Source organism: Oryctolagus cuniculus, chromosome 1 (genome assembly GCF_051225735.1).
Source record: "Oryctolagus cuniculus isolate XC-2025 breed Fujian yellow rabbit chromosome 1, ASM5122573v1, whole genome shotgun sequence".
In the NCBI taxonomy this organism is placed as follows: Eukaryota; Metazoa; Chordata; class Mammalia; order Lagomorpha; family Leporidae; genus Oryctolagus; species Oryctolagus cuniculus.
The window spans coordinates 62,165,815-62,178,137 of NC_142867.1; the positions used below are offsets into that span (position 1 = coordinate 62,165,815).

Below are 12,323 nucleotides of genomic sequence, written 5' to 3' on the forward strand. Positions count from 1 at the left end.
TGTATTTTTGTTCCTATGTTCTTAATTCATCATTTTTTGATTCACATTTTATTTTAACAATGTTCTCTCCAGGTATTCTCTTATTATTTAATTAGTATACTTTGTTTCTCCCCTACAAACTTCTTGGAGAATATTTCTAACTCATGAACTATAGTGTTAAATTAATTTAATTGATTTTAATTTACAATACATAAAATGATGGTCTATTTTTGTTCAAATTAGTTATTTTAGTGGAATTGTTAGTATCCCCTGTCTTCAGTTGTTATATGCAGAGTTGTAAATGTAGCATTACAAGTCAGTCCATTAACAGTTCCTAAAGGTGCCACTCTTTCTAACAGTAGACAAAATACAATTTGGCACAAAAAAAAATGAGTAGTCTCTGTAGGCAAGGGCATCTTTCTGTTCTCAATTCAAACCACACAGAAAGTGTAAAAAATAAATGTATCTTTATTTCTTATAGCTATATTTGAGCTTTTACAGAATAACTTCTTTCTCTTTCAAATTGGCAAATTTCGCCCCTCTGCAGTAATCTTGGTTAGAGCAAATATCTGGATGATCTTCCTTCGTATTTCTTTGGTCTTTATGGTATACACAATGGGGTTCAGCACAGGAGGTACAAGAAGGTAGGCATTTGCCATGAGTGCATGAGTCAGTGGTGACAGATGTTTCCCAAAACGATGAATGACAGACACTCCAATGAGCGGCACATAGAAGATGAGTACAGCGCAAATGTGAGAAACACAGGTGTTGAGTGCCTTCAGCCTGCCCTCTCCTGAGGCAATAGCCATCACTGTCTTGAGTATGAACACATAGGAGAGAAGGATGGAGAGGGAGTCAGAGCCCTTGGTGAAGATGACAGCAATAAGGCCATAAAGGCTGTTGACACGGGTGCTGGCACAGGCAAGGCGCATGACATCTTGGTGGAGACAGAAAGAATGGGAGAGGATGTTGGAGCGGTAGAAGGGGAGCCGTTTGATAAGGAAAGGCACAGGGAAGACCACACAAACTGCCCTTGACAAGATGACTACCCCTATTTTGCAGACCACACCGTTGGTTAGGATGGTGCCATACCTGAGGGGGTTCCAGATTGCCACAACCCTATCAATGGCCATAGCCACAAGCACACCAGACTCAATGGCTGAGAAGGTGTGAATGAAGTACATTTGAACAAGGCAAGCATCAAAGGCAATTAACTTGTAATTAAACCAGAATATGCCCAGCATAGAGGGTAAAGTGCAAAGGGCAAGTCCCATGTCTGCAAATGCCAGCATACATAGAAAGTAGTACATGGGAATATGCAGAGATGATTCAGACTTGATGGTAGAGATGATGATACCATTGCCAAAGAGGGCAACAACATATATAGCACCCAGTGGAAATGCCATCCAGTAATACTTTTGCTCAAGACCTGGAATCCCAGTTAAGACAAAATAAAGGTGCTGGAAATGAGAATGGTTATCTGCCATTAAGTCAATGTGATGTAGGCATGGGGAAGTGGTGTGGGGTCCTGATGAGCTGCTTCCTAAAAATACAGTGACAGAAAATAATAATGTGTTAGTGTCTTACTTCCTTGAAAGTTGAGCAATTTTATTTCTACATAAATATGTTATGTAAGGGGGGTGAAAGGGACAGAGTATAAGAGAAGACAGCTACTCCAGGAAGTATTCTATTGTGGATATTTCTATTGGCCCACAGGTAAATGACTCATCCACATACAAATAAATTACATTCAGTTTAAATACATTGTAGTGCCAAGCCATTAGGTTAGAAAGTCTTCTGTCTCTTCTATCCTCTCTTTCCCCTTTATAATTATTATCCTCCTAGCTATTGAGTCAGAGGACAAGGACATAATATCTCAGTCAAATATAAATGTAAGAGTCAATATAAAATATGAATTATTCTATTCCACACATAGGATGTCATTCCCACTTATCATACTCCTATGCCCAGAGCCTTCATGAAAGCAATGCATCTTGTATCTAGAGCAGTAATAAAAGCAAAAGTGTTCAAGCCCAACCTTCTACTTCAGCCAGATCCCCCTCCAGTCCCCCTGAGCTTGGATAGAGCCTCAGAATTATTCTCAACCCTAGATCTGCAGTCACTTCAGTCATTTAAAATGAAATGTTTCTGGGGCCAGCGTTGTGGTACAGTGGGTTAAGCCACTGCCTACGACACCAGCATCCTGGGTGGGCACAGATTTAAGTCCCAGCTGCTCCATATCCAATCATGACCCCTGTTAATGTACCTGGGAAAGCAGAAGAAAATGGCCCAAGGGTTTGGAGCCCTACATCCATTTTGGAGGACTGGAAGAAGTTCTGGGCTCCTGGCTTCATCCTGGCCCAGCCCTGGAAGTTGTGGCCATTTGGGAAGTGAACCAGTGGATGGAAGATTCTCTCTCTCTCTCTCTCTCTCCCTCTCCCTCCTTCTCTCCCTCTCCCTCTCCCTCTCCCTTTCCCTCTCCCTCTCCCTCTCTCCCTTTCTCTGTAATTCTTCCTTTCAAGTAAATAAACAAATAAATCCTTAGAAAATGAAACAAAATGTTTTTGTTGTAAAATTAGTGAAATCTTAGTATAATGGAAAATAAATTACTTGGGAAAGCAGAAAAGCAATTCTTTCATATAATAATCCATTCTGTCGCAGAGAAGCAAGACCTCCAAAGCTCAGCTAAATACATTTTTTCATAATCAGGGACATCTGAAAATCTGCATCTGCCAATCTCCTTGTACTTAAGCTCAGTGATCATGCTACACCATGATTAAAGCAGAACAGAGAACTTAGAGATCAGGGAGACAGGCTCATATTGCCATACCAGTGAATGTATTAGCTCCAAAGGATCCCTTGATTAAGTCATTCCACTCTTGACATAATTAACAGTAAGATAGAACAATGAAGTAGAACATACTCTCTTTGAAAATCTCTCATATTTAGGACACTCCTCATTTTTTCTGATTTTATCAGTTGCTTGGAATCAAGTTTATTAAGCAACAATGTAGTGTAAACATTGTGGATTCTGGATCTACTACACATGTTGTATTCCAATCCCATTTGCCCCTTATCCTCAGTGAAGCCCCTTTATGTATTAGGATATTTCAAAAAGTTCAAGAAAAATGGAATTAAGATACGTTTATTTTGTTATACTTTTTTTAAAAAAGTCTATAGATAGCTTTTTCATAATACACATTTTCGTTTCAATAGATTTATTAATTTATTTACATAAAGAGAAAATGTTCCATGTATTTCATATATACAGTTTTAAGAACATTACAATACTTCCCATCCTTACTCCTTTCCTCTTCCCATCTTTTTAAAGACCTATGGTATAATATGTGAGTAATAACAGTACCTGCTCCCTAGGATTATTGTGAGGATTAAAATGTAAACACCAGTGCTTTTAATACAATTATGTTTACTTGAAATAAAAAGTTGTGCTCTTTACTGATTGACAGCATATTGATACTGTATATTTTTTGTTTCTTGGTTTTTTGGTTGCAATACTTTTCAGTAAGTGGATGTGAAAGTGATGGAGTCTCTTCTAACATAAAGAATCATATTTTACTTTGCACCACTTGTAATTATTAATAATATATTGTCTGCTCTGCAATTATTGAGCATAGATCCCCAGATATATATGCTAATAAATCTCTGGTTAAACATGCTAAACAATTTTTTAAATTATAGCTCCTTTAAGGTTGTATTTATGAAATACATGAAATATCTTCCATTTATATAAATAAATAAATGTAAAATAATCTCCAAAAAGATCTTTTTGAAAATTTTCCAATTATGATGCCCTAACCTTAGTGATGATACTTTATTTCTGTATATCTGTTTCCTTTATTGTCTTATGAAGTAGTTCAAATATGTGGCTTATAGATTACCAGCATATATTTTGTCCTTTAAACAAAGTGTTGTTTCAGTTTGTGCACATGTGTGCATGTGTATGTATTTTGTTTATTTGGGGAAGAAATTGTTTATTAAATTCATTAAATTATGTGATAAATAGTGGGAATGAGAAAAACTTTAAGAGGTGGATAAATGAATAAGGACAGATTAAAATAAGATGGAAGGGGGGATGGCGAGAAGAGAAAAGGAATAAACAGATGAAAACAGAAATCCAAACTATTACAAAGATAAAAATTGATGTATTTTGGTTTTCACTAATTCAGAAACCTAAAGTGGAATTAAAGAAAATAGTTTGCCCTGAGTCAAATACCTTGTTAATAGGAAAACAGATGAGAAGAAGGATAGGAAAATTACAACAGAGGGCAGTGGGAGCTCAGGAGCCTAAGTAGAAAAGACAAAGTCAAAATTGCATGTCCTGGGCCAAGATGCTCATCTTGGAACTTGGGTCCTCACTGACGGAATATTTGAAGATGTCATTGTTGAAGTTTCCAACCTTTCATGAGAACCTTCATTTTTCCCTGTCCTTCAGTCCTCAAGCAAGACCCCCATGTCATTATAAAGAAGATCCAAGGGAGGAAGAGGATAAGGCACACGTCAGGGTGTTTTGGGGATGAGGTTGAAGGACAAGGAAAGAGAATGGAAAACAGAAAGGAGTGAATGGGAGCTAGATAGAAACTTCAGTCATGATATCTTGAAATATTCTGTTGATGGCCAACCTTATCCTGTGGTTTTGCTCTAAAACTTACCTGCCTGCTGAGAGAAGCCTCAGCAAGAAGATTGTTAAGCAGCCTGAGGTTCACCTGGCAAAACCATTGCCACTACCCCCATGAGAACTTTTAAGTCCTGAGCTGCTCCAATACTGCCGTTACTATTCCAGGGAGCATTTCATAGATCAACAAATAAGACTATTCCCCAGAGCTTCAAAGACTGAGGATGTCTCCCCAAGGCTGCAAATCTCCCCAGATTTTCATATTTGGGGACTGGCATAGTATTGAAAGAGCAATTGAGGAAAAAGGTGGTGTGTGTGTGTGTGTGTGTGTGTGTGTGTACAGGCTGGTTAATGCTCAATCAGTCTCTTAGTCTTATCTTGATCATCTCATAATTCCCATCTCCTGAATGATTGACATTTGCCTCTATTTTCTCATGACATAACAAAACTAACAAAATCTCCAAGTGACTATGATTTTCTCATTCGAAAATAGATTCTAAAGTTAAAGTAACTTCCCAGTGAATGAATTGCATCTGATATTTCAGTGTTTCCTGTGGTTCCAGTATTTTCAGTGTTTTTCAGTCTTTAATATCAACCTAATAAGTCACACCTGGTACAAGGGAAAATGAGAGACCTTTAGGGAGTCAATAAATCAAGAAAAAAATCAAAATTCCACAATATCTAATTATCACCTTTAGATAATGTTGTTATCCCTATCTGTACTATGAATAATAAAATAGCATCATCAGTAAAAATATCTATAACAATAATATCCTCTGATAGTTCTGAGATTTATCAGTTATATTATTTATGACATTCATTTTGTACTCTAATCATTTAATACTTAACAATCCTCATAAAGATAATCCTGTTGTGATGTGGATATGAAGAATATTATCATTTTCATTGATTGGAATAGAAAAGAGGGTCATATTGGGAATTGGCTCAAACTCTTAATGTAATTGCAGTAATTAGATTGTATAAGTCATTTTGGAGTGGCAGCAGAGCAAGGGAACCTCATTGTTATAAGTGTGTTCTGGACTTGCTGGATCTTGAAGATCACTATGGCTAAGTAAGGAAAAAAATGCTCAAAGAGAGTGAGTTTCATATACTATTATCTCTTACCATTCACCTATAGGAAGGTCTCAGAATTATTCAATAGTCACTTTTACAATATCATAGTCTCTCAAAGCATTGAGTTTAACTCAAATAAAACTCATCTCTGTATCACATAACATAATTCCCTCAATACTGTTTGAACTAATTAACACTTGGGGCTGATTTACTTGCAATATCTTAATCTCTATATTCCACTGCCTATATAAATCTGTTATCTTGCAACTCAGTCATACTTTTATTCATATTTTTCATCTATATTGAAAAACATGGTATCTGAGTAATTACTGACATTTTCATTTCAATTTGCTCAATCAACATTGTTTTACTTCTTTTTCAGGTTGATCATCTGTATTGCACATGGATTTTGAGTTATTTTAGTAACTTTATGTCATACACTGCCAGCCCATGTATAAAACTGAACAAATGTGATCATACCCTTTTTTTCAATTCTTACGCATTAAAAATAGAAAATCATTGGAGGACCTGACTACCCATTAGCTCACATTTTATGACCTTGTACTTAGGAAATGACTCTTTAGTTAATTATTTTAATCTTCTCTAATGGATTATTTATCCCATTCCTATCAAAAACAGTTTCTTAAATTCACATTTTTAACTCCCCTGGGACCGGCGCTGTGGTGCAACAGGTTAACACCCTGGCCTGAAGCGCTGGTATCCCATATGGGCACCAGTTCGAGACCGGCTCTACTTGCAATCCACCTCTCTGCTGTGGCCTGGGAAAGCACTAGAAGATGGCCCGAGTCCTTGGGCCCTGCACCCGCGTGGGAGACCCAAAGGAAGCTCCTGGCTCCGGGCTCCTGGCTTCAGATGAGTGCAGCTCTGGTCATTGCAGCCAATTGGGGAGTGAACCATCGGATGAAAGACCTTTCTCTCTCTCTCTCTCTCCCCCTCTCCTCTCTGTAACTCTGACTTTCAAATAAATAAATAAATATTTTTTAAAAAATAACTCCCCTAACTCAGTCTCTCCCCCATCATTTTCTAAAGAAAAATATTTCTTTCACTCAAAAAATATTGTGATGATTTGAGGTGAACTCTCAATCCCCACCTTATCTTAGCAATTTGTTGAAATATATTTACATCCATCCTTTCCTTTCTAGAGTTTAAGTAAAATCCTTGGTTTTTTTTAGGTTCAATAATACCTCCATTCTATTTCCAGTGTCTTTCACACCATTTCCTAATTTATCACATGGTCTTTCTCATTCTACACTGTCTTTTGGGTAGTTGACTTTGTACATATGTATTTTAAAATCATATATATATATGTGTATATACATATACATACATATATGATTTGAGAGACAGAGACAAAGAGAGAATGATTTCATCTACTGCTTCATTCTCCAAATGTCTACAACAGCCATGTCTGAGCCAGGCCAAAGCCAGGAGCCAGGAACTCCCAGCTGGTCTCCCACCTGGATGGCAGGCATCCCAAGTACTTGGGTGATCAACTGCTGCTCTCACAGTCTATTTGCAGAGAGCTGGATTGGAAGTAAAGTGGCCGGGACTCAAACTGGGACTGTGATATGGTATGCAAGCATCACAAGTGGCTGCTGAACCCACTAAGCCACATGCCAGCCCCAACATATTCACAATTTTTTGCAACTTTATGCTTTCCTGTTTTCTGTTGCTTGACTATTTATTTAATTTTGTAACTTGGCTGACAATTCAATCAATTCTAGTTGTGTAATTTTTTTAAAAAGCCATCCCATAAATAATGCATCTTGAGAACTGTAGCTTTCAAATATTTTAATATTGTTCCTTTCTTTCTATCTGTTATGGTGTTATACCATTAATGAACCTCCATTTCCTCTAAGTGGGCTCATTCAACAGCAACCTAACTCATTTATCACACAGAAAACGTCATTTTGCTTATTCTTTTCTTCTTCTTTATTTCCCTTAGCTATGTGTGAGATGCAAAGTTCCTCTTACTTCTTGTCAATTTCTTCGGAAAATATTACTTTAATAATATTTGGCAATAACCAATTAGATACAGGTATCCTATTATATCTAGTTGCATTATTTCATTGTTACACAAATTAATTTTTTATGAAGAACTAATAAAAAGTCACAAGTTAAAAATCATTTACAAATAATTTTTAGCCCCATGTAATCTATCTTTTCTATCCTTAAGCAGCTTTCATAACAAGATAATTTTCAGCATTTATGAAAGTACATTTTCCCAAAATCAGATTATTTCTTATTGATGCATTCTTAGCATTTTCTGAGGCATTTAAAAAGTTCAATTCCTAGAATATGTCAAACACAAGTAGCCCAGGGTTAGCACACAGCATGTGATCAGGGTCGCCAAAAATTATCTATTGCTTAAAACAATAGCAGAATGGAAGGATAGAAGAAAGGAGTAAAGCAAAGAAGCAGAAATCAATTAAGGAAGATATGGTGAGAGGAAAGGAAGAAAGGGAGAACATAAGGAAAGGTACATGTGTCCTGAAAGATAAACTTTAAAGAACAAATACTGCCAAATATTCTTCTAAGAATTTACATTTTAAATTTCTTTTTTTAATTTATATACACTGAAATTCTCTGTCCTTGTGTACAATTTTGAGTTTGGACAAATACAATCATGTTATCATCCTCCTAACCCAAATATAGAAGTGTTCCATCAACTCCAGATATTCCCTCAAGCCTCTTCTTTGCAGTCAATGCCTCCACCCATGACCAGCCCCCAGAAAACACGCTAACTCTATAGCTTTCAGTCATCCACAAAGTCATATAAAGAGAATTACACAGTATATAATCATTTGAACCTGGATTCTTGCACATAATGATTGGAGATTTACGTTTGCTAAACAGTGCTCAATTGTCTGGTTATACTATTTTTTTCTGTTTATTTCTTCAGCAGTTAAAGAAATCTATTTATGAATAAAGTTGCTGTAATCATTATTTTAGTTAAGTAATGAGGCGTGTATTGCTGAGTCATATGATAGTATATGTTTAACCTTATAATAAACTATCAAGTGCTTTTCAAAATGCATTTATGCATTTCCACTACCAAACTGCGAATACCCTATTTATTCTCTATTCCTACCAGCCATTTTAGATAGCAAAGGGAGGAGATTAGGGGCTTAAACTTTTGTGCAAATACAACCAGTAATAGGAGTCAGGCCTTGTACTGGCACCTCACTGATATTATATTTGAATTTTTTCACTGACTAGGAAAATGAAGCTTGGAGATATAGAGTAGTTTATCTACAGCCTTATGGTGAGAAAGCAGCAAGGCAAGGATTTCTACCCAAATATGTCTAAGTCTGAAATCCATAGCACCACACCATGAACTCCTAAAACATAGTAAAACAAAAAACACCCATGTTATTCTGAGGAAAGGAGAAATCTAGGGATAGTTTCATTCTATCTCTCCCACTAATTTATTAGGACAGGTTCACCTGTTACATTAACAAACTACTACTGGATGTCAAGGAATGGATTGCAGATAGACAAGGGGGCTCTTCCTGCAGTTTAGGGATCTGGAAAGAAACAACTTTGTTTCTCAGGACAATGAAGAGACAGGGAAAGGTACATTGAATTGAATAGGAATCCAAAAACAGAATCCAGATATTGGGTTGTGTAAATTCTGAGGAGATAAGGTCAATAAGATCAGCATCTTTTGATTCATTAACCATAGGGTTAAACTCCAGTTGATAAATTTGAAGGCAAACTCCAAGTCTAGTAGACCACATCAGCTGGTATTCTCTGGGAGGAAGTGGGAGGAGGGATGCAGTAACCTGAGTCCAGGCGAAGGTAGCCTGTACTCTGTGGATGAAAAGACTAATGCACCATCCAATCATATAGAAGTGACAGGGACGAGCCAGGATAAATCCGCAGTGTGGGATCCTGTTACCTATGTCTGTTGCAGGGATTACAGGAACAAAAGCCCCCCTGAAAGGTCTGGGGAGTGGGGAGGAGCTCTGAGTGGCATTGTACACAATGAGTGCCCAAGCTGTTTACAGAGATATAGGCAGGTTGAGAAGGAAAAGCCACAAGCTAGGATGGAGAGTGAGGTTGTCTGCAGGTATTAGAACCATCAAAAAACACAGCATCCATTAAGAACAAGACATGATAGGGCAAGTGAGGACTTGCAAAGCACTGGGAAGAGAGACACAAAAAGGAGTCAAAATGTCTGAGCAGCAGGAGTGAGGGGGTCCAGCCAAGCTGTCTGGGGCGTTCCAGTGAGACTTCCCTGTTTATACAGCATGTGGCTAGAGACAAGAGCTCATTCCTTAGCCTCATAATCTTTGAGTTGATCCTGCCCTTAGAATACCAAGGGCACAAAGCAAAGTGACTAAGTGATCCCTACAGACATGGAACCTATGATCTTAATGCTATTACCATGTGATGCCACACTGAGGTAACAGCAATTAGTCAAAACCTGAAGTGACTATGCCAGAAGGCGTCTCTGAGGACTGAGTCCAGGCACTCTCTGGGTCTCATTATCTATTCTCTAAGAAAAGGGCTGGGGAGGGGTTGTGGTAATGACCAAAGAACAGTTGGGTCAGAAAAAGACTAGGTATTGGGCCCTATCCAGACAGTGAGCACCAGACCAGTGGAGGGTGGAGTGGACTGCTTCACAGGCTTTGAGAGCAGGACTGCATGCTGGGGATGAGTGGATTCTTCCATTCCTTCTGCAATTCAAAGGTCACCATGGTCCTTCCTCTGGGCAAAACAACAGGCTTGTGACTAACCACAGCATCCTACCTAGGGCTCCCCCGTGGGACTCTGGTAAGGGGAGTCTGGACACCTGTGCTCACCTTTCCTGCAAGCTACACCTCACCCACTCCCGCAGCTGTGGCCCAAGCAGAATAACATAAATGATACAACCAAAGTGTGTGAGGGTCGCTGGGAGAACCCAGGTGTGGTGAGTGAACAGCAGGGAGACGCAGGTGTGGGAAAGGTGAGTCGGACTGCAAATGAACAAGGGAAAGCAGAGAAGAAAGGAAGTGGGAGAGAAACAGGTGTGGAGCTCACATTTTTGACCTGGAAGGCCAGAAAGGAGACAACGCAAAGAACGTGACACTTCTCAGAAGGCTGCAACTTTTTTAAGAGTTGGAGACAGACTGGGCTAAGGAATCAGGGTGAAGCAGTTGGAGAGAAAAGAAAAGCACAGTGCCCTTAGTGACACATAAGGATTTATGAAACTCAGAATGTGGGAAACGAGAGACACTCCCATTTAAGCAGGATCTTCAAGCAACTCGTGGAATCCAACTAACATATTTCAGGTATAATGCATGGATGTTGTTATTACTCAAATGAAACATAGGAAAGATTGAAAGACTGTCTTCATCTTCATATAGCTCAGAATGTAACAAGAAGGCATTGAAAGGGTTATAACAGTGTGCTTAATTTATACTACAGGAGTGTGGAGATCATGCTGAGAGATATTAAAAGAAAGGATGATTTATTTGAAGGAGAGTAATGCATCAGAATGCCTATGGGAGTTGGTAGCATATGAATTCAGTAAGGATAAATTGATTCCTGGAATGAAAAAGGGGGTGAAGGTCAATGTAGCTTCTAATGCAAAGGCAAAGGTTATAGAGCAAAGTATGCAGTACTTGGAATTGAGTAAAAATGTTATACAACTGAAAATAAAGGACCCAAAAAGTTAATGTTACTTTAGAAATAAGACAGCACTTGGAGCAGAAATTTCTGATGAAACTTATCACTGAAGAGTGTCTTAAAATTTTAAGGTGTCATTCTAAACTTACTGGAGGCCAGAAATTCTATATGGTAGAATTTCCTGAATCTGGAAAATCCAATGATGATAACTTTTATCTCCTATATATGGGCTGGATTTCTGCCTTCTTTGTCCTAGTAATATTCCACTGGAGTTCTCATCACAGGTTATTCAGGGCAAATCTGAATCTCATGGGCATCCCCACAGAAGACAGAGCATGAGACATAATCTGAATATAAACAGCTGCGGAACTGACTGCTGCCTTGTATTCCAACCACCCACAATGGTTGGAGACAGAATTTTAGAGGTTATGATCTAATTTTGGACCTACAACTATCCAATCATTTTTCTTTCCTAGATTGTTTAATTTCTCAACCTCAGATACTGTTACTGCCTTTCTTTAGTTATTGTTTGTACTCCATATATGAATAGGTATTTAATGATATCTATATTTTATGATGTACCTGATTTGATTTCTTATTTTGTTAGTCAATTTATGCAGTGGATTTACCAGCAAGTCTCCAGCAAATTGCCTGGTGCTCATCCTTGAAGATAGCTTTCCTGGTATACTCAGGGTCAAAGTAGGTCACATCACCTACTTCTTTGAGGCGGTTCTAACACTGCAGCTTTCATCTGTAATAAAAGACTCCATCTGACTCACAGTCTTCCATCTGGTCTGGTAAATACCAGGAAGAATTTTGATGAGGATCCTAATAGCAAGGAAGATATCTGGACACAAATGTAAAGTGAACAGTAGGTCCGCCACTTTAATATCTGTCTTCTCTATGTGGCTGGTGGGATCTCTCCTTTGAGCCTGCATCAAAACTCCCTTATAACAAAACATCCTATGTTCCACCCAACTAGTAACCTAATTTACTTGTGTGC

General features: G+C 38.1%; 1 protein-coding gene across 1 annotated transcript; it reads right to left on the reverse strand.

Moving 5' to 3' along the window:
• Nucleotides 1-497: 497 nt before the first annotated feature.
• On the reverse strand, nt 498-1,466 carry OLFR572 (olfactory receptor 572). Its single transcript, NM_001171432.1, has one exon. The coding sequence runs from the start codon at nt 1,464-1,466 to the stop codon at nt 498-500; it is 969 nt and encodes a 322-aa protein (NP_001164903.1).
• Nucleotides 1,467-12,323: the final 10,857 nt, after the last annotated feature.

Bases quoted from the DNA above. Each gene is read 5' to 3' on its own strand.
- OLFR572 (NM_001171432.1), bottom strand. From the start codon at position 1,466: ATGGCAGATAACCATTCTCATTTCCAGCACCTTTATTTTGTCTTAACT.